The 20,560-nt window shown below is 48.2% G+C and overlaps 2 protein-coding genes across 5 annotated transcripts; one reads left to right on the forward strand and one right to left on the reverse strand.

Moving 5' to 3' along the window:
• Nucleotides 1-166: 166 nt before the first annotated feature.
• On the reverse strand, nucleotides 167-11,943 carry LOC124034608 (uncharacterized protein C2orf81 homolog). Its single transcript, XM_046348010.1, has 4 exons — nucleotides 11,823-11,943; nucleotides 6,440-6,692; nucleotides 1,438-1,647; nucleotides 167-1,182 (listed from the first exon to the last, which is right to left on the reverse strand). The coding sequence occupies exons 2-4, from the start codon at nucleotides 6,677-6,679 to the stop codon at nucleotides 325-327; spliced, it is 1,308 nt and encodes a 435-aa protein (XP_046203966.1). The 5' UTR covers nucleotides 6,680-6,692; nucleotides 11,823-11,943; the 3' UTR covers nucleotides 167-324.
• Nucleotides 11,944-11,952: 9 nt separating this feature from the next.
• On the forward strand, nucleotides 11,953-16,275 carry wdr54 (WD repeat domain 54). 4 transcript variants are annotated; one of them, XM_046348011.1, is made up of 10 exons: nucleotides 11,954-12,033; nucleotides 12,783-13,075; nucleotides 13,225-13,287; nucleotides 13,543-13,609; nucleotides 13,992-14,048; nucleotides 14,168-14,295; nucleotides 14,495-14,595; nucleotides 14,758-14,920; nucleotides 15,165-15,239; nucleotides 15,328-16,275. In XM_046348011.1, the coding sequence occupies exons 2-10, from the start codon at nucleotides 12,851-12,853 to the stop codon at nucleotides 15,457-15,459; spliced, it is 1,011 nt and encodes a 336-aa protein (XP_046203967.1). In that variant the 5' UTR covers nucleotides 11,954-12,033; nucleotides 12,783-12,850; the 3' UTR covers nucleotides 15,460-16,275. The 4 variants fall into 4 exon arrangements, with proteins under 4 accessions (XP_046203971.1, XP_046203967.1, XP_046203970.1 ...); XM_046348014.1 differs by having other exon boundaries at nucleotides 11,974-12,033; nucleotides 12,843-13,075; XM_046348013.1 differs by lacking the exon at nucleotides 11,954-12,033 and adding an exon at nucleotides 12,043-12,671.
• Nucleotides 16,276-20,560: the final 4,285 nt, after the last annotated feature.

The following is a 20,560-nucleotide window of genomic DNA, read 5'->3' on the forward strand; positions in this document are numbered from 1 at the left end:
GACACCGTGCCATCTTGTTAAATTTACTCATAGCATTGAAAAAAAAAATACATTTCTGCCTCATATGGCCTACTGCTCCACCATGGAGCATCAAATATCAGATTAGTTGGGAATAGTGAAGATAACTCAAATGTCTACTTTCATTGTGGAAATCACTGAAAAATTACACATTTAAAAATAAATATATCTATTTTTTAACGTTATTTAATCTCAACAATTTGTACATTTCTTTCATTCTTTCAGTTATTGTCATGAAATGGATCCCATTATTTTGTCTTCAGTAATTGACCTTCCCAAAGTTCTTGAGTAATGGCCCAGTTGGTGTCAAATCAGTGTGTTGACCTGAGGGTCTGGTCCGGCCGTCAGCTGCTCCAGGGAAAACAGTGGCACAGGCAGATTGTTCCGTATGGGCCTCAGCTCTGCACTGTGCTCTAGCTGGGCTGGGCATCCTTTGAGGGGGCTGAAACGGGTCCCCTGGGGGCCTTTGAGAGTGACCCCAGGGGCCAGCTCCATGCTATCAAGCATCAGGGTGCCAGAGAAGGGTACAATCCCCTCACTGTTGCCCCCATGCGGAATACTCCTCCTTTTAATGGTCAGAGAGACTGCCCCAGTCAGGGCACTTCTCCTCTGGGCCATGGATGGGCCTTTGTCGTTGGTCAAGGGTTTCATTGCCTTTGTCTGTGTGGTGTGTTGTTTCTCAAGATTCTGACCTGCTGCCAGTGGACCTCCGGTTCTCAATGGATGGCGCTTTGAGGGACTGGCATCCAGCACTTCATATTGGGGCCAGACACGATGGCGTGGAAGACGGGCAAGATCCAGTCTCCGCAAAGAAGGAAGGCCTCCACGCTGAGGGCAGAGCTTAGCACTTTGGACAGAAATGTTTGGGCATGTCTCTACATACTCTTCTTCCTCAGTCACTGAGCTGTTCAGAGAATGCCTTGGAGACTGCAGGTAGTCCTCTGTAGGAGTGGTGGGTGATGTGTGATGCTGCCTCCAGGTCCCTCCCTCAGTTATGGGTGGGGGAGCAGGGGATAGTTTGAAACCCCTAAAACCTGGTGGCTCTCTGGCTTTTCTGTCTTTTCTGGAATGCTTGGGAGAGGAACTAAGCTGGCTCACTGTGTGAGTCTTGTGATTGGCCCTATGACCTGTCTGTCCAGCCGCCTCACCAACCGGACTGGACATCTGGAGGAAAACACCAGAGATGTGTTAGATTACATTATTATGATTAAATGATTAGCTTTCAGGTATTAGCATTACACCGGCCACTCACCGGTAAGCAAGCAACTAGCTTCAAACAATATACTTCATGGAGTTATCTACTTCCTTTACTACTACATATTTACTGCTAGATATATCCTTGACATTTTGGCTTATTTCCAGGTAGACTTGTTAGAGTGGAAACACAATGCAGCTCGATGGAGTATTGTTCAGAGCTACCTGTAGGGGAGAAGGGTATTTTGTTGGCTTGACTTGCAGAACCTGCACACAGCCTTGTGCCCAGGAGTCTGTAGTTGATGGCAGGGGCTCTGAATCTTCTTCCCAGGAGGGGGCACTGTCTGGTCCTTCCCCCTCATCCTGAACCAGGAACTGCCACTCCAGAATCTGCACCAAAGAATCTCGGGCCCAAGACGTTGTGAATAACTCTGGCTAGAGAGGAGACATTTCATTGTCAGTCCCGCAAAGAATTAGCAGCATTATTGGTGAGAGGATAGTAAAGGGAAATTGGTCACCAGCCAGATTGAAACAGTGCATTTGATCCTCTGAGCAAAGGAAGGCACTTATTGTAAAGTGAATTGATTAAATCAATAGTATATACAGTGCATTCGGAAAGTATTCAGGCCCCTTGACATTTTCCACACTTTGTTACATTACAGCCTATTTTCAAATGGATTAAATTGTGTTGTTCCCTCATCAAACTACACACAATACCCCATAATGACAAAGCAAAAACAGGTTTTAGAAAATAAAAATAAAATATCACATTTACATAAGTATTCAGACCCTTTACTCAGTACTTTGTTGAAGCACCTTGAGCAGCGATTACAGCCTCGAGTCTTAGGTATGATGCTACAAGCTTGGCAAACCTGTATTTGGGGAATTTCTCCCGTTTCTTCTCTGCAGATCCTCTCAAGCTTTGTCAGGTTGGATGGGGAGAGTGGCTGCACAACTATTTTCAGGTCTCTCCAGAGATGTTCGATCAGGTTCAAGTCCAGACTCTGGCTGGGCCACTCAAGCCCATTCAGAGACTTGTCCCGAAGCCACTCCTGCATTATCTTGGCTGTGTGCTTAGAGTTGTTGTCCTGTTGGAAGGTGAACCTTCACCCCAGTCTGAGTTCCTGAGTGCTCTGGAGCAGGTTTTCATCAAGGATCTCTCTGTACTTTGCGCCTTTCAACTTTTCCTTGATCCTGACTAGTCTCCCAGTCCCTGCCACTGAAAAACATCCCCACAGCAAGTCCCTCGACTTCTTGGCACTGACGGAAACATGGATCACCACAGACAACACTGCTACTCCTACTGCTCTCTCTTCGTCCGCCCACGTGTTCTCGCACACCCCGAGAGCTTCTGGTCAGCGGGGTGGTGGCACCGGGATCCTCATCTCTCCCAAGTGGTCATTCTCTCTTTCTCCCTTTACCCATCTGTCTATCGCCTCCTTTGAATTCCATGCTGTCACAGTTACCAGCCCTTTCAAGCTTAACATCTTTATCATTTATCGCCCTCCAGGTTCCCTCGGAGAGTTCATCAATGAGCTTGATGCCTTTATACGCTCCTTTCCTGAGGACGGCTCACCTCTCACAGTTCTGGGCGACTTTAACCTCCCCACGTCTACCTTTGACTCATTCCTCTCTGCCTCCTTCTTTCCACTCCTCTCCTCTTTTGACCTCACCCTCTCACCTTCCCCCCCTACTCACAAGGCAGGCAATACGCTCGACCTCATCTTTACTAGATGCTGTTCTTCCACTAACCTCATTGCAACTCCCCTCCAAGTCTCCGACCACTACCTTGTATCCTTTTCCCTCTCGCTCTCATCCAACACCTCCCACACTGCCCCTACTCGGATGGTATCGCGCCGTCCCAACCTTCGCTCTCTCTCCCCCGCTACTCTCTCCTCTTCCATCCTATCATCTCTTCCCTCTGCTCAAACCTTCTCCAACCTATCTCCTGATTCTGCCTCCTCAACCCTCCTCTCCTCCCTCTCTGCATCCTTTGACTCTCTATGTCCCCTATCCTCCAGGCCGGCTCGGTCCTCCCCTCCCGCTCCGTGGTTCGATGACTCATTGCGAGCTCACAGAACAGGGCTCCGGGCAGCCGAGCGGAAATGGAGGAAAACTTCGCCTCCCTGCGGACCTGGCATCCTTTCACTCCCTCCTCTCTACATTTTCCTCCTCGGTCTCTGCTGCTAAAGCCACTTTCTACCACTCTAAATTCCAAGCATCTGCCTCTAACCCTAGGAAGCTCTTTGCCACCTTCTCCTCCCTCCTGAATCCTCCTCCCCCTCCCCCTCCTCCCTCTCTACAGATGACTTCGTCAACCATTTTGAAAAGAAGGTCGACGACATCCGATCCTCGTTTGCTAAGTCAAACGACACCGCTGGTTCTGCTCACACTGCCCTACCCTGTGCTCTGACCTCTTTCTCCCTCTCTCTCCAGATGAAATCTCGCATCTTGTGACGGCCGGCCGCCCAACAACCTGCCCGCTTGACCCTATCCCCTCCTCTCTTCTCCAGACCATTTCCGGAGACCTTCTCCCTTACCTCACCTCGCTCATCAACTCATCCCTGACCGCTGGCTACGTCCCTTCCGTCTTCAAGAGAGCGAGAGTTGCACCCCTTCTGAAAAAACCTACACTCGATCCCTCCGATGTCAACAACTACAGACCAGTATCCCTTCTTTCTTTTCTCTCCAAAACTCTTGAACGTGCCGTCCTTGGCCAGCTCTCCCGCTATCTCTCTCAGAATGACCTTCTTGATCCAAATCAGTCAGGTTTCAAGACTAGTCATTCAACTGAGACTGCTCTCCTCTGTATCACGGAGGCGCTCCGCACTGCTAAAGCTAACTCTCTCTCCTCTGCTCTCATCCTTCTAGATCTATCGGCTGCCTTCGATACTGTGAACCATCAGATCCTCCTCTCCACCCTCTCCGAGTTGGGCATCTCCGGCGCGGCCCACGCTTGGATTCCGTCCTACCTGAAAGGTCGCTCCTACCAGGTGGCGTGGCGAGAATCTGTCTCCTCACCACGCGCTCTCACCACTGGTGTCCCCCAGGGCTCTGTTCTAGGCCCTCTCCTATTCTCGCTATACACCAAGTCACTTGGCTCTGTCATAACCTCACATGATCTCTCCTATCATTGCTATGCAGACGACACACAATTAATCTTCTCCTTTCCCCTTCTGATGACCAGGTGGCGAATCGCATCTCTGCATGTCTGGCAGACATATCAGTGTGGATGACGGATCACCACCTCAAGCTGAACCTCGGCAAGACGGAGCTGCTCTTCCTCCCGGGAAGGACTGCCCGTTCCATGATCTCGCCATCACGGTTGACAACTCCATTGTGTCCTCCTCCCAGAGCGCTAAGAACCTTGGCGTGATCCTGGACAACACCCTGTCGTTCTCAACCAACATCAAGGCGGTGGCCCGTTCCTGTAGGTTCATGCTCTACAACATCCGCAGAGTACGACCCTGCCTCACACAGGAAGCGGCACAGGTCCTAATCCAGGCACTTGTCATCTCCCGTCTGGATTACTGCAACTCGCTGTTGGCTGGGCTCCCTGCCTGTGCCATTAAACCCCTTCAACTCATCCAGAACGCCGCAGCCCGTCTGGTGTTCAACCTTCCCAAGTTCTCTCACATCACCCCGCTCCTCCGTTCTCTCCACTGGCTTCCAGTTGAAGCTCGCATCCGCTACAAGACCATGGTGCTTGCCTACGGAGCTGTGAGGGGAACGGCACCTCAGTACCTCCAGGCTCTGATCAGGCCCTACACCCAAACAAGGGCACTGCGTTCATCCACCTCTGGCCTGCTCGCCTTCCTACCACTGAGGAAGTACAGCTCCCGCTCAGCCCAGTCAAAACTGTTCGCTGCTCTGGCCCCCCAATGGTGGAACAAACTCCCTCACGACGCCAGGACAGCGGAGTCAATCACCACCTTCCGGAGACACCTGAAACCCCACCTCTTTAAGGAATACCTAGGATAGGATAAGTAATCCCTCTCACCCCCCTTTAACATTTAGATGCACTATTGTAAAGTGACTCTTCCACTCGATGTCATAAGGTGAATGCACCAATTTGTAAGTCGCTCTGGATAAGAGCGTCTGCTAAATGACTTAAATGTAAATGTAAATGTAATGCTGCCACCACCATGCTTCACCATAGGGATGATGCCAGGTTTCCTCCAGACGTGACGCTTGGTATTCAGGCCAAAAAGTTCAATCTTGGTTTCAGCAGACCAGAGAATCTTGTTTCGCATGGTCTCAGAGTCTTTTGGCAAACTCCAAGTGGGATGTCATGTGCCTTTTACTGAGGAGTGGCTTCCGTCTGGCCACTCTACCATAACGGCCTGATTGGTGGAGTGATGCAGTATTGGTTGTCCTTCTGGAAGGTTCTCCCATCTTCACAGAGGAACTCTGGGGCTCTGTCAGAGTGAACATCGGGTTCTTGGTCACCTCCCTGACCAAGGCCCTTTTCCTCTGATTGCTCAGTTTGGCCGGCCGGGCGGCCAGCTCTAGGAAGAGTCTTGGTGGTTCCAAACTTCTTCCATTTAAGAATCATGAAGGTTACTGTGTTCTTGGGGACCTTAAATGCTGCAGACATTTTTTGGTACCCTTCCCCACATCTGTGCCTCGACACAATCCTGTCTCTGAGCTCTATGGAGTATTACTTCGACCTCATGGCTTGGTTTTTTCTCTGACATGCACTGTCAACTGTGGGACCTTATATAGACAGGTGTGTGCTTTTCCAAATCATGTCCAAACAATTTAATTTACCACAGGTGGACTCCCGTCAAGTTATAGAAACATCTCAATGGAAACAGGATGCGCCTGAGCTCAATTTCGAGTCGCATAGCAAAGGGTCTGAATACTTATGTAAATAAGGTATCTGTTTTAATACATTTGTAAACATTTCTAAAAACCTGTTTTCGCTTTGTCATTATGGGGTATGGTGTGTAGATTGATGAACATTTATTTTTATTTAATCCATTTTAGAATAAGGCTGTAACATGACATAATGTGGACAAATGGAAGGTGTCTGAATATTTTCCGAATGCACTGTATACTGCCCACATTAAACTGATAAGCCACATAAACTGAAGGATTCTTCATTGGCTACAGTACATTTATTAATATTTGTTTGAAACAAAATCAGAATGTCATCTCTGCACTGTGAATGTATCAGACTACTGTCTGACACAGGTAGTGTCCACCTGTGAACGTAAGGCCTCACCTGTCTCTGGAGGTACACAGTGTAACATTTCTCCATGATATGGTTCATGAATTCATACAGGACCTCCACCACCACCTCCTCTCCTTCCTCCTGCACTAGCATGGACACCCAGTTAGACTCTGTCAGGCGGCCCGGGACAATGTCCACCACATCTGGACTCTGGGAAGGAGGAGGGGGGGGTGCAGGAGCAGAGTTGGTGCGCCCCTTCTCAGCACGGGACTTTGATGCAGCGCGGGACATCTTTGCCGGGAGCCTGAGTAAGCACATAAGCCACAAAAAGAAAAGTCCTCTTACTGTCAACTGCGTTTATTTTCAGCAAACTTAACATGTATAAATATTTGTATGAACATAACAAGATTCAACAACTGAGACATAAACTGAACAAGTTCCACAGACATGTGACTAACCAGAAATGGTCCCTGAACAAAGGGAGGGTCTAAATCTAAAGTAACAGTCAGTATCTGGTGTGGCCACCAGCTGCATTAAGTACTGCAGTGCATCTCCTCCTCATGGACTGCACCAGATTTGCCAGTTCCTGCTGTGAGATGTTATCCCACTCTACCACCAAGGCACCTGCAAGTTCTCTGACATTTCTGGGGGGAATGGCCCTAGCCCTCACCCTCCGGTCCAACCGGTCCCAGAGCGTACTCAATGGGCTCTTCGCTGGCCATGGTAGAACACTGACATTCCTGTCTTGCAGGAAATCACGCACAGAACGAACAGTATGGCTGGTGGCATTGTCATGCTGGAGGGTCAGGATGAGCTTGTAGGAAGGGTACCACATGAGGGAGGAGGATGTCTTACCTGTAACGCACAGCGTTGAGATTGCCTGCAATGACAACAAGCTCAGTCCGATGATGCTGTGACACATCGCCCCAGACTATGATGGACCCTCCACCTCCAAATCGATCCCGCTCCACAGTACAGGCCTCGGTATAATGCTCATTCCTTCGACGATAAACGTGAATCCGACCATCACCCCTGGTGAGACAAAACCTAGACTCTTCAGTGAAGAGCACTTTTTGCCGGTCCTGTCCGGTCCAGTGACGGTGGGTTTGTGCCCATAGGCAACGTTATTGCCGGTGATGTCTGGTGAGGATCTGCCTTACAACAGGCCTACAAGCCCTCAGTCCAGCCTCTGTCAGCCTATTGCGGACAGTCTGAGCACCGATGGAGGGATTGTGCGTTCCTGGTGTAACACAGGCAGTTGTTGTTGCCATCCTGTACCTGTCCCGCAGGTGTGATGTTCAGATGTACCGATCCTGTGCAGGTGTTGTTACACATGGTCTGCCACTGCGAAAATGATCAGCTGTTCGTCCTGTCTCCCTGTAGTGCTGTCTTAGGCGTCCCACAGTACGGACATTGCAATTTATTGCCCTGGCCACATCTGCAGTCCTTACATTTACATTTACATTTAAGTCATTTAGCAGACGCTCTTATCCAGAGCGACTTACAAATTGGTGCATTCACCTTATGACATCCAGTGGGACAGTCACTTAACAATAGTGCATCTAAAACTTAGGGGGGTGGGGTGAGAGGGATTACTTAACCTATCCTAGGTATTCCTTAAAGAGGTGGGGTTTCAGGTGTCTCCGGAAGGTGGTGATTGACTCCGCTGTCCTGGCGTCGTGAGGAGTTTGTTCCACCATTGGGGGCCAGGGCAGCGAACAGTTTTGACTGGGCTGAGCGGGAGCTGTACTTCCTCAGTGGTAGGGAGGCGAGCAGGCCAGAGGTGGATGAACGCAGTGCCCTTGTTTGGGTGTAGGGCCTGATCAGAGCCTGGAGGTACTGAGGTGCCGTTCCCCTCACAGCTCCGTAGGCAAGCACCATGGTCTTGTAGCGGATGCGAGCTTCAACTGGAAGCCAGTGGAGAGAACGGAGGAGCGGGGTGACGTGAGAGAACTTGGGAAGGTTGAACACCAGACGGGCTGCGGCGTTCTGGATGAGTTGAAGGGGTTTAATGGCACAGGCAGGGAGCCCAGCCAACAGCGAGTTGCAGTAATCCAGACGGGAGATGACAAGTGCCTGGATTAGGACCTGCGCCGCTTCCTGTGTGAGGCAGGGTCGTACTCTGCGGATGTTGTAGAGCATGAACCTACAGGAACGGGCCACCGCCTTGATGTTAGTTGAGAACGACAGGGTGTTGTCCAGGATCACGCCAAGGTTCTTGGCGCTCTGGGAGGAGGACACAATGGAGTTGTCGACCGTGATGGCGAGATCATGGAACGGGCAGTCCTTCCCCGGGAGGAAGAGCAGCTCCGTCTTGCCGAGGTTCAGCTTGAGGTGGTGATCCGTCATCCACACTGATATGTCTGCCAGACATGCAGAGATGCGATTCGCCACCTGGTCATCAGAAGGGGGAAAGGAGAAGATTAATTGTGTGTCGTCTGCATAGCAATGATAAGAGAGACCATGTGAGGTTATGACAGAGCCAAGTGACTTGGTGTATAGCGAGAATAGGAGAGGGCCAAGAACAGAGCCCTGGGGGACACCAGTGGTGAGAGCGCGTGGTGAGGAGACAGATTCTCGCCACGCCACCTGGTAGGAGCGACCTGTCAGGTAGGACGCAATCCAAGCGTGGGCCGCGCCGGAGATGCCCAACTCGGAGAGGGTGGAGAGGAGGATCTGATGGTTCACAGTATCGAAGGCAGCCGATAGATCTAGAAGGATGAGAGCAGAGGAGAGAGAGTTAGCTTTAGCAGTGCGGAGCGCCTCCGTGATACAGAGGAGAGCAGTCTCAGTTGAATGACTAGTCTTGAAACCTGACTGATTTGGATCAAGAAGGTCATTCAGAGAGAGATAGCGGGAGAGCTGGCCAAGGACGGCACGTTCAAGAGTTTTGGAGAGAAAAGAAAGAAGGGATACTGGTCTGTAATTGTTGACATCGGAGGGATCGAGTGTAGGTTTTTTCAGAAGGGGTGCAACTCTCGCTCTCTTGAAGACGGAAGGGACGTAGCCAACGGTCAGGGATGAGTTGATGAGCGAGGTGAGGTAAGGGAGAAGGTCTCCGGAAATGGTCTGGAGAAGAGAGGAGGGGATAGGGTCAAGCGGGCAGGTTGTTGGGCGGCCGGCCGTCACAAGACGCGAGATTTCATCTGGAGAGAGAGGGGAGAAAGAGGTCAGAGCACAGGGTAGGGCAGTGTGAGCAGAACCAGCGGTGTCGTTTGACTTAGCAAACGAGGATCGGATGTCGTCGACCTTCTTTTCAAAATGGTTGACGAAGTCATCTGCAGAGAGGGAGGAGGGGGAGGGGGCGGAGGATTCAGGAGGGAGGAGAAGGTGGCAAAGAGCTTCCTAGGGTTAGAGGCAGATGCTTGGAATTTAGCGTGGTAGAAAGTGGCTTTAGCAGCAGAGACAGAGGAGGAAAATGTAGAGAGGAGGGAGTGAAAGGATGCCAGGTCCGCAGGGAGGCGAGTTTTCCTCCATTTCCGCTCGGCTGCCCGGAGCCCTGTTCTGTGAGCTCGCAATGAGTCATCGAGCCACGGAGCGGGAGGGGAGGACCGAGGCGGCCTGGAGGATAGGGGACATAGAGAGTCAAGGGATGCAGAGAGGGAGGAGAGGAGGGTTGAGGAGGCAGAATCAGGAGATAGGTGGGAGAAGGTTTGAGCGGAGGGAAGAGATGATAGGATGGAAGAGGAGAGAGTAGCGGGGAGAGAGAGCGAAGGTTGGGACGGCGCGATACCATCCGAGTAGGGGCAGTGTGGGAGGTGTTGGATGAGAGCGAGAGGGAAAAGGATACAAGGCAGTGGTCGGAGACTTGGAGGGGAGTTGCAGTGAGGTTAGTGGAAGAACAGCATCTAGTAAAGATGAGGTCGAGCGTATTGCCTGCCTTGTGAGTAGGGGGGAAGGTGAGAGGGTGAGGTCAAAAGAGGAGAGGAGTGGAAAGAAGGAGGCAGAGAGGAAAGAGTCAAAGGTAGACGTGGGGAGGTTAAAGTCGCCCAGAACTGTGAGAGGTGAGCCGTCCTCAGGAAAGGAGCTTATCAAGGCATCAAGCTCATTGATGAACTCTCCGAGGGGACCTGGAGGGCGATAAATGATAAGGATGTTAAGCTTGAAAGGGCTAGTAACTGTGACAGCATGGAATTCAAAGGAGGCGATAGACAGATGGGTAAGGGGAGAAAGAGAGAATGACCACTTGGGAGAGATGAGGATCCCGGTGCCACCACCCCGCTGACCAGATGCTCTCGGGTGTGCGAGAACACGTGGGCGGACGAAGAGAGAGCAGTAGGAGTAGCAGTGTTGTCTGTGGTGATCCATGTTTCCGTCAGTGCCAAGAAGTCGAGGGACTGGAGGGAGGCATAGGCTGAGATGAACTCTGCCTTGTTGACCGCAGATTGGCAGTTCCAGAGGCTACCGGAGACCTGGAACTCCACGTGGGTCGTGCGCTCTGGGACCACCAGAGTAGGGTGGCCGCGGCCACGCGGTGAGGAGCGTTTGTATGGTCTGTGCAGAGAGGAGAGAACAGGGATAAACAGACACATAGTTGACAGGCTACAGAAGAGGCTACGCTAATGCAAGGAGATTGGAATGACAAGTGGACTACACGTCTCGAATGTTCAGAAAGTTAAGCTACGTAGCAAGAATCTTATTGACTAAAATGATTAAAATGATACAGTACTGCTGAAGTAGGCCAGCAGTCCTCATGCCTCCTTGCAGCATGCCTAAGGCACGTTCACGCAGATGAGCAGGGACCCTGGGCATCTTTCTTTTGGTGTTTTTCAGAGTCAGTAGAAAGGCCTCTTTAGTGTCCTAAGTTTTCATAAACTGTGATTGTTAATTACCTACCGTCTGTAAGCTGTTAATGTCTTAACGGCCGTTCCACAGGTGCATGTTCATTAATTGTTTATTGTTCATTGAACAAGCATGGGAAACAGTGTTTAAACCCTTTACAATGAAGATCTGTGAAGTTATTTAGATTTTTACGGATTATCTTTGAAAGACAGGGTCCTGAAAAAGGGACGTTTCTTATTTTGCTGAGGTTAGATTAGAATTGCGTGAGTGAAAAAAAGATGTAGGATACTATTAAATGTGCAGCCATTCAAAGCAATACATTTTAGTTATAGTTCTGGTTCAGAATCTTGTCCTTTTCTACTCTCACTCCCTTCAAAAGTACTAGATTAATTTGTACATTTATATTTTATGGATGGAGTTACAATAGGCCTTCTTGGTGGGTTTTCTACTTGGAGAGAGTTGTCACTTTCTTGAAACACACCAGACTGTCTGCTGAGTGCAACAATAACACAGCCCTCGCCACCTTGTATTGGACAAGAAGTGAAAAATCTTTGAAGCTGTCTGCAGTGATTGAACAACCTAGCCAAGTGAAGCAATGCATCAACAAACATAACAAGGTTGCTTTCTAATCTAGATAACAATATTTAGGTACCTTAAACAAAGAGCAGGCTGAAAATCTTTGTCTTCAATCTGATGGGAGAAGAACAAGAACACTTCTCTCGTCGCCCTACTTTTTTTCCAACCCAAAAAGACAGGATTGCCTGGCAACTGAAAACGCCACTACCTTTTTTTTGTGTACACAAAACGTATGACGTTTCACGCAAAGGTGGAGCTGTCACTATGGCTGCAAAGGACGCGCAATGGTAATCTCCTCCTCGCTAAATGAAATGCAATCTATTTAGCACTTGTTGATGAATGAATAATGTAACATAGAATATTGCTAACTGTATTTGTCTAGCAGAATATATGATAGAAGCTAACGTTAGTTCACAATACGGTATTCTGTTCGACAATACTTGCCTCCAAGCTTAGGCTTTGCTTGCAGTAGCTAGCCAACGTTAGCTAGCTAGCGTAAGAAAGATGAATAGACTTAAAGGCGAATTTAGCTAACTATTTATGTTTGCTGAATTGCATTACATTAGCTAACTAACTACATTTTGCTTAATTGCATTACATTAGCTAACTAACTACATTTTGCTGAATTGCATTACATTAGCTAACTAACTTAGTTCCTAATTGATGTAACGTATCAGTTAGGTAATTTAGCCGGCAATGGCGAGACTGAACTAGATGGCTTCTAACGTCTTCCAATTCATAGGAGTGCATGTCAAGCTGATTAGCTATACAGCTAGCTTGATTCAAGGGCCCAGTGTGGCATGGTCAAAAATCATTTGGATGACTAACGTTAGCTGGCTAGTAGGTCAGCATGTTTGCTGAACTTGCTCAATGAGAATGATCTTCACGTTGGGCAACATTATTCTAGCTGCCATTGTGTTTTTTGGTATGACATATTTTACGCTACCTCTTCCCACATCTCACCCAACTCGGAGACACAGCGACATACTGACACACACAGCAATACTAACCAGCTTTATTTCTCATTGTTCCCCAGAATTGTCGTCATTAAGTACACTATTTGCACTCTCCCTTTTTACCCAATTGAATTGATAAGATTGAAAGATGTACCACAAAGAGAAAAGCATTCAGATGAAAAGCAGTGCGTCTGCGCTATACAACAACCTGAGCGTGCTGCGCATAGCCCCGCGGAGCCTGACCTATTTCACAGTGGTACACGCCAACATGGTCAATATGGTCAGTGCTTCTTGGGACGGACTCAACTACTCCCACCGCCAGCTGCAGTCCAAAGAGGCCAACGTAGCTACCAGCTCCTCCCTCATCATGCAGGTAGACTGTTATTAGCGCTGACCAAGAGGGTGTCAGTGGATCATGAATGATATGGGTCTACTTCCTTCTTTAATGTCCATGTTAGATGGACATGAGTTGGTGCAGTATTTGATCTTTTGTTGAAGGGGAAACTTGCTGTCTCCTTTCAGGCAGCCTGGTGTGTCCTCCCATCTCGTGACATCCTGGTGCTCACCTCTCAGAAAGGCATCCAGGTGAGTGGATTGTGTGTGCGTGCGTGTCACAGGAGGTTGGTGTTAACTACATTTGGAAGGATGGCTTGTGTTAATGGCTGGAGTGGAATGGTATCAAACACATGGTTTCTATGTGTTTGATATCATTCCATTCGCGCCGTTCCAGATATTATTATGAGCCGTCCTCCCCTCTGCAGCCTCCTGTAACATGTGTGTGGCCTTGTACAATGCTGTCCGCCTGTTGGTCAGGACTTGACAGGTGTGTCTGTGTTCCAGATGTATGAGTCGGATGGATCCATAATGGTATACTGGCATGCACTGGACACGCCTGAAACCCAAACAGGTAACTTCTGCCCCATATACAAATACTGAGTCTCCTCTAACCCTTACCAGTGCACACAAACCCAAGAGAGACTCTTCCTTAGGATATGAATGAGCTGCTCCTTTATCTCTACCCAGTAACAGCTACAGAAGCTCTCCTACAGGAGTCCTTTTCTCTCTCTGCTGTGTGATTGTCTGGTGGCCAGCTTTACCATGGATGGGTGTCTTTGCCATGGAGGGGTGTCTTTGCCATGGAGGGGTGTCTTTGCCATGGAGGGGTGTCTTTGCCATGGAGGGGTGTCTTTGCCATGGAGGGGTGTCTTTGCCATGGAGAGGATTTTGGTGTACTGAGTGTGTGAGCTCAGAGGACCGTGCTGATGATATATCCTGATCTGTACCCACAGCTCAGGCAGTGTTTGCTCGAGGGATTGCAGCAGTGCGGGAAAAATACATCTGTGTGGGTAAGTACAGAATGAGCACAGCAAGCTAGGCCTCTCCCCCTCTCTCTCCTGCAATCACTTCAGACCTGACAGGATGTTGACCAAAACCCAGCCAATTTCATCTCTCTCTCTCTCTGCAGGCATCTCGTCTGGCTCTATGCTGGTGTTTGACGTCCCAATTAAAGGCAGTAACATCACCCTCTCGGAGGTGCTGGATGAGCACAAGGAGTCCATCACGGATTTGGCCTCAGAATGTTCCGGTAGCCTGGTACTATGCACAAACACCATGTGTATGTGTCTGTTGTTAATCTCGGAAAAGCATTATCCATCTGGGGCCAAGTGTTATGTTCGATAATAACCGTAACCATGTAGAACCGACAGACAGATGAAGGTGTAGTTTGTCTGTTAATATGCATCAATCACAGCTTTAGATATTGACCCTGTCGTTGATGCTCTCCCTCCCCCAGGAGTGCATTGCAGACATGGTGAGTGCTGACGACTCTGGCAATCTCTGTGTGTGGAAGTCAGGAGAGGACTTCCAGCTGCTCAACAAGATCCCTGGTTTCGAGTAAGTGAGTTACTGACAGTAGGATCTTATAACCACATTTGAACTCCCTTCTTCAGATAAGGCCATAGAGGCCTTGTAGTTATGAGTTCCTCTTGCCATTGGCCTGGCATCTGTGGAAATGCCACCACTAACCTCAACACCTCTGCCCTCTTCTTGTACCAGTATGAGCTGCTCCTCAGTGAAGCTGTGGAAGGGAACCGTGGTGGCAGGCTATGGCACAGGGCAGATCCGTCTCTACGAGGCCGTGACAGGGATCGTCCACGCAGAGGTCAACGCCCACGCACGCTGGATCTACTCCTTGGACATCGCCCCCTTCTCTGGCCTGGTGAGGTCAACACCAGATGCTGTCAGGATGGGGGAGTGGGAGGGATTGGCAATTTCCATATGACTATCTATCTCCAGACAATGGACTGTGTTTATCACCAGTTGTATGCAAACTGATTTTAAAGCAAGCTACTAGAGACCCATGTAGAAAGGCAAAACATCTTAATGTAAGGGAGTGAATTCTGATGCTAATGGATCATTTTCCCTGTCTGTCTGTCTGTCTGTCTGTGTGTTTGTGCTCCAAGCTTCTTTCTGCTGCTGAGGACTCTCTGGTTAGAGTGTGGCATCTGACCATGACCCCAGAGACTAACAGTGTGGAGGTAACCTCTCAAACCATACCAGGGAGGAACCTCACGACACCACGCACACACAGACATTGACTGCCTCCCTCCCTCTCTCTCCCTCCAGATCGTTCACATGTATAACGAATGTGTGACAGACACCCAGATCTGCGGGGCTAAGTTCTGCGATGGGGACGGCTACGCCTTCGCTGTGACGGGCTACGACCTGAGTGAGATCATCCGCTACACACAGGTCTAACAGCAGTAGATGTGTGTGAGTGTGTGTGAGGTTGACATGAGACCGGAGTGTGTCAGCTCAGCAGTATCTCTGTTGGGGAGTGTGTGACAAAAGAGAAGCCTACAGCAGGAAACATCTGCCTGATAGACCATGCAGCATCGAATTCCACCAGATCAATGGTCTACAGAGAGACTGAAAGCCTATGAAGGTTAACTCAGAAGCAAACGAGGGCTGTGACCCCATCTCCATTTACTATGACCTAACTAGAGGACATGATACAGTATGTATGTCTACAGCGTCTCTCCCATGGATATAATAACTTTGGTCCAGAGGTCAGATAGAAGAATGTTGTCTCTATCAAGTAGTTTCCTACATATCAATGCACGAAAGGAAAAGTGATACATCTTACGATATATGAGGAGAAAGATGATTTGTAGTGCGATGTGACCTTGTATATTTTGACTGATCACATACTGGCTTATGCTGACACGTTTCCTCTGTGTTGAGTATTGGGGTGTGTGTGTGTGCGTGTGTGAGTAACGGACCATGAAACTACAGATGAGTGTGTATAAATCTGTTTTACAGGTTTAAAATGAAGGGAGCAGGCTATACTGTAACGACGTAGGGTTGCTGACAGCAGCACTAGTCCTCAGGTGTCTCAGTATATCATTGTTGCAAGTATTTACAACGTGTATGGTAATGTAGGTCGTTCAGCATTCAGTTTGGAAATGTAACATTCCTTTGACTTAGTAAGTCTTGAATATTATTATTGTACAGCATCACTGTATAAATGTACTGTAACTATGAATGAACTTGACAATAAATATTTATTGTAGACAACTGTCTTTATCCTCTTTAATTTCTTTGTGCTTTGTGTTTCTTAGTTGTTGTGTGCTTGCAGCGAACTGCGCTTCTAGCAAGCTGTCGCGAATGGCGGGGCAGGGAAGAGAACCTGGGTCGCTGGCACAATGGCAAACACTCTACTCATCGCGCCAATAGGGTTAACCCACTTGATGGTGAATTATTTTATTAATACAATTTTTTTATTATGCCTTTTTCTACCTAATTTTGTGGTATCCAATCGGTAGTTACAGTCTTGTCCCATTGCTGCAACTCACGTACGGACTCGGGAGAGGCAAAGGTCGAGAGCTGTGCGTCCAGCCAAGCTGCACTGCTTCTTGACAATGCCGCTTAACCCGGAAGCCAGCCGCACCAACGTGTTGGAGGAAACACTGTATACCTGGCGACTGTGTCAGCGAGCATGCGCTGGCCCGCCACAGGAGTCGCTAGAGTGCGATGGGACAAGGACATCCCTGCCAACGTGATGGGACAAGGACATCCCTGCCAACGTGATGGGACAAGGACTTCCCGACTCTCCCCTAACCCGGACGACGCTGGGCCAATTGTGCGCCACCCCATGGGTCTCCTGGTCACGGCGACAGAGCCGTGATCTCTAGTGTCTATAGATTGTACTTTTTGGAGAAATGTCCTCTGGTATGATGAAACAAAAATAGAACTGTTTGGCCATAATGACCATCGTTATGTTTGGAGGAAAAAGGGGGAGGCTTGCAAGCTGAAGAACACCATCTCAACCGTGAAGCATGGGGGTGGCAGCATCATGTTATGGGGGTGCTTTGCTGCAGGAGGGACTCCTACACGTCACAAAATAGATGGCATCATGAGGGAGGAAAATTATGTGGATATATTGAAGCAGCATCTCAAGACATCAGTCAGGAAGTTAAAGCTTGGCTTCCAAATGGACAATGACCCCAGGCATACTTCCAAAGTTGAGGCAAAATGGCTTAAGGAAAACAAACAAAGACTCTCTTTCTTTCAGCAGCTGAACAACACACACACACACACTTATTTCACTACACATTCCTTCAGAAATATCTTCTGGAAATTCAGTTTCTAGTTTTGTGACATTTGCCTTCAATAGAACAGCTGAAAGTAGAAACTGTGAAGTTGTGATCTATTTCAGAGCACCACAGACTCCTCTGGTCAGTTTAACCACAGACTCCTCTGGCCAGTTTAACCACAGACTCCTCTGGCCAGTTTAACCACAGACTCCTCTGGTCTGTCTAACCACAGACTCCTCTGGTCTGTCTAACCACAGACTCTTCTGGTCTGTCTAACCACAGACTCTTCTGGCCAGTCTAACCACAGACACTTCTGGCCAGTCTAACCACAGACTCATCTGGCCAGTCTAACCACAGACTCTTCTGGCCAGTCTAACCACAGACTCATCTGGCCAGTCTAACCACAGACACTTCTGGCCAGTCTAACCACAGACTCATCTGGCCAGTCTAACCACAGACTCTTCTGGCCAGTCTAACCACAGACTCATCTGGCCAGTCTAACCACAGACTCATCTGGCCAGTCTAACCACAGACTCATCTGGCCAGTCTAACCACAGACACTTCTGGCCAGTCTAACCACAGACACTTCTGGCCAGTCTAACCACAGACACTTCTGACCAGTCTAACCACAGACACTTCTGGCCAGTCTAACCACAGACACTTCTGGCCAGTCTAACCACAGACACTTCTGACCAGTCTAACCACAGACACTTCTGGCCAGTCTAACCACAGACACTTCTGGCCAGTCTAACCACAGACTCCTCTGGCCAGTATTTGATTAAACGTTGTTCACGTTTTATATGGTGGGTTGCAGTTCACCAATATGCCAGTAGATGGTGCTCTGCATCAGTATTCTCGGCCAACATCGTGGGAATGAGTTGGTTCCTTTTTTGTGTAATGGAGAAAAAAACTTTAGCACTTTCAGGGGCTTAGAGTTCACTCGTTGCTCATTCTCTCACCAAGTGTGCTCAGGGTGCTGTAGAGAGGTTTGGGTGGACAGTATTCTTTCAAACTAACATCAAATATGTCTAGAGGAGAAGAAAAACGTTTTTTCAAGTAACCTTTGAAAATATTTTGCAATCTGAGAAGTGGTGTTGTGGAGACAACTTAGATCTATTGATTGTTCCTAATTAACCCACTCATTAACAACTGTATATGTAAGGAACCATGTGGTATAAATTCCTATAGTTAACATCAGTTATGGAAGCCTCTATGGCATGTAATGACAGTGTGTTAACTTACATTGATGATGATAGGGTCAAATGACTAACAGAGAATCAGTGGTAGCTAGACTGTCCAGAGGAGTCTGTGGTTATACTGTCCAGAGAAGTCTGTGGTTAGACTGGCCAGAGGAGTCTGTGGTTAAACTGGCCAGAGGAGTCTGTGGTTAAACTGGCCAGAGTAGTCTGTGATTAGAATGTCCAGAGGAGTCTGTGGTTATACTATCCAGAGAAGTCTGTGGTTAGACTGGCCAGAGGAGTCTGTGGTTATACTGTCCAGAGGAGTCTGTGGTTAAACTGGCCAGAGGAGTCTGTGGTTAAACTGGCCAGAGGAGGCTGTGGTTAAACTGGCCAGAGGAGTCTGTGGTTAAACTGGCCAGAGGAGTCTGTGGTTAAATTGGCCAGAGGAGTCTGTGATTAGACTGGCCAGAGGAGTCTGTGATTAGAATGTCCAGAGGAGTCTGTGATTAGAATGTCCAGAGGAGTCTGTGGTTAGAATGTCCAGAGGAGTCTGTGGTTAGAATGTCCAGAGGAGTCTGTGGTTAGAATGTCCAGAGGAGTCTGTGGTTAGAATGTCCAGAGGAGTCTGTGGTTAGATCCCCAATCACACTGGTGCTATTATTATTGCACAATTCTACTGGAGGAGTGAGGAGGGGGGAAGGGAAAGAAAGGGGGAAAGAGAGAGAAGCAACAGGTTGCATGAGTGAGAGAGACAGAGGGGGTAATTAAGAGCATATAAAATCTCACTGCAGTAGGAATAGAGAGAGAGAGAGGTTATGGGGAACTGGAATAGAGAGAGGTTATGGGGAACTGGAATAGAGAGAAGTTATGGGGAACTGGAATAGAGAGAGGTTATGGGGAACTGGAATAGAGAGAGGTTATGGGGAACTGGAATAGAGAGAGGTTATGGGGAATAGGAATACAGAGAGGTTATGGGGAATTGGAATAGAGAGTGGGTTTGAGAAGTAGGAATAGAGAGTGTGTATGGGAAATAGGAATAGAGAGAGGGTATGGGGAATAGTGATAGAGAGAGGTTATGGGGAATTGGAATAGAGAGTGGGTTTGAGAAGTAGGAATAGAGAGAGGTTATGGGGAATAGGAATATAGAGGGGTTATGACAAAAAGGGATAGAGAGAGGGCCTGGGGAATTGGAATGAGAAATAGGAATAGAGAGAGGTTATGGCCAATAGGAATAGAGAGGGGGTATGGGGAATAGGAGTAGAGAGAGGGTATTGGAAATAGGAATAGAGAGAGGGTATGGGGATAGCAATAGACAGTGTATGGGGAATTGGGATAAAGAGAGGTTATGGGAAATAGGAATAGAGAGAGGTTATGGCCACTAGGACTAGAGAGGGGGTATGGCCAATAGGAATAGAGAGAGGGGTTTGGAGAATAGTAATAGAGAGAGGGTATGGAGAATAGTAATAGAGAGAGGGTATGGAGAATAGTAATAGAGAGAGGGTTTGGAGAATAGTAATATAGAGAGGGTTTGGAGAATAGTAATAGAGAGAGGGTTTGGAGAATAGTAATATAGAGAGGGTTTGGAGAATAGTAATAGAGAGAGGGTTTGGAGAATAGTAATATAGAGAGGGTTTGGAGAATAGTAATAGAGAGAGGGTTTGGAGAATAGTAATAGAGAGAGGGTTTGGAGAATAGTAATATAGAGAGGGTTTGGAGAATAGTAATAGAGAGAGGGTTTGGAGAATAGTAATATAGAGAGGGTTTGGAGAATAGTAATAGAGAGAGGGTTTGGAGAATAGTAATATAGAGAGGGTTTGGAGAATAGTAATAGAGAGAGGGTTTGGAGAATAGTAATAGAGAGAGGGTTTGGAGAATAGTAATATAGAGAGGGTTTGGAGAATAGTAATAGAGAGAGGGTTTGGAGAATAGTAATATAGAGAGGGTTTGGAGAATAGTAATATAGAGAGGGTTTGGAGAATAGTAATAGAGAGAGGGTTTGGAGAATAGTAATAGAGAGAGGGTTTGGAGAATAGTAATAGAGAGAGGGTTTGGAGAATAGTAATATAGAGAGGGTTTGGAGAA

Source organism: Oncorhynchus gorbuscha, linkage group LG04, assembly GCF_021184085.1.
Source record: "Oncorhynchus gorbuscha isolate QuinsamMale2020 ecotype Even-year linkage group LG04, OgorEven_v1.0, whole genome shotgun sequence".
Classification (NCBI taxonomy): Eukaryota; Metazoa; Chordata; class Actinopteri; order Salmoniformes; family Salmonidae; genus Oncorhynchus; species Oncorhynchus gorbuscha.

Coding starts and splice junctions, on each gene's coding strand:
- LOC124034608 (XM_046348010.1), bottom strand. CDS start 6,679: ATGTCCCGCGCTGCATCAAAGTCCCGTGCTGAGAAGGGGCGCACCAAC. Junction 1,648..6,439: donor CTGTGTACCTCCAGAGACAG/GTGAGGCCTTAC, acceptor TCTCCTCTCTAG/CCAGAGTTATTCACAACGTC. Junction 1,183..1,437: donor AATACCCTTCTCCCCTACAG/GTAGCTCTGAAC, acceptor GTTTTCCTCCAG/ATGTCCAGTCCGGTTGGTGA.
- wdr54 (XM_046348011.1), top strand. CDS start 12,851: ATGTACCACAAAGAGAAAAGCATTCAGATGAAAAGCAGTGCGTCTGCG. Junction 13,288..13,542: donor CCTCTCAGAAAGGCATCCAG/GTGAGTGGATTG, acceptor TCTGTGTTCCAG/ATGTATGAGTCGGATGGATC. Junction 13,610..13,991: donor CACGCCTGAAACCCAAACAG/GTAACTTCTGCC, acceptor CTGTACCCACAG/CTCAGGCAGTGTTTGCTCGA.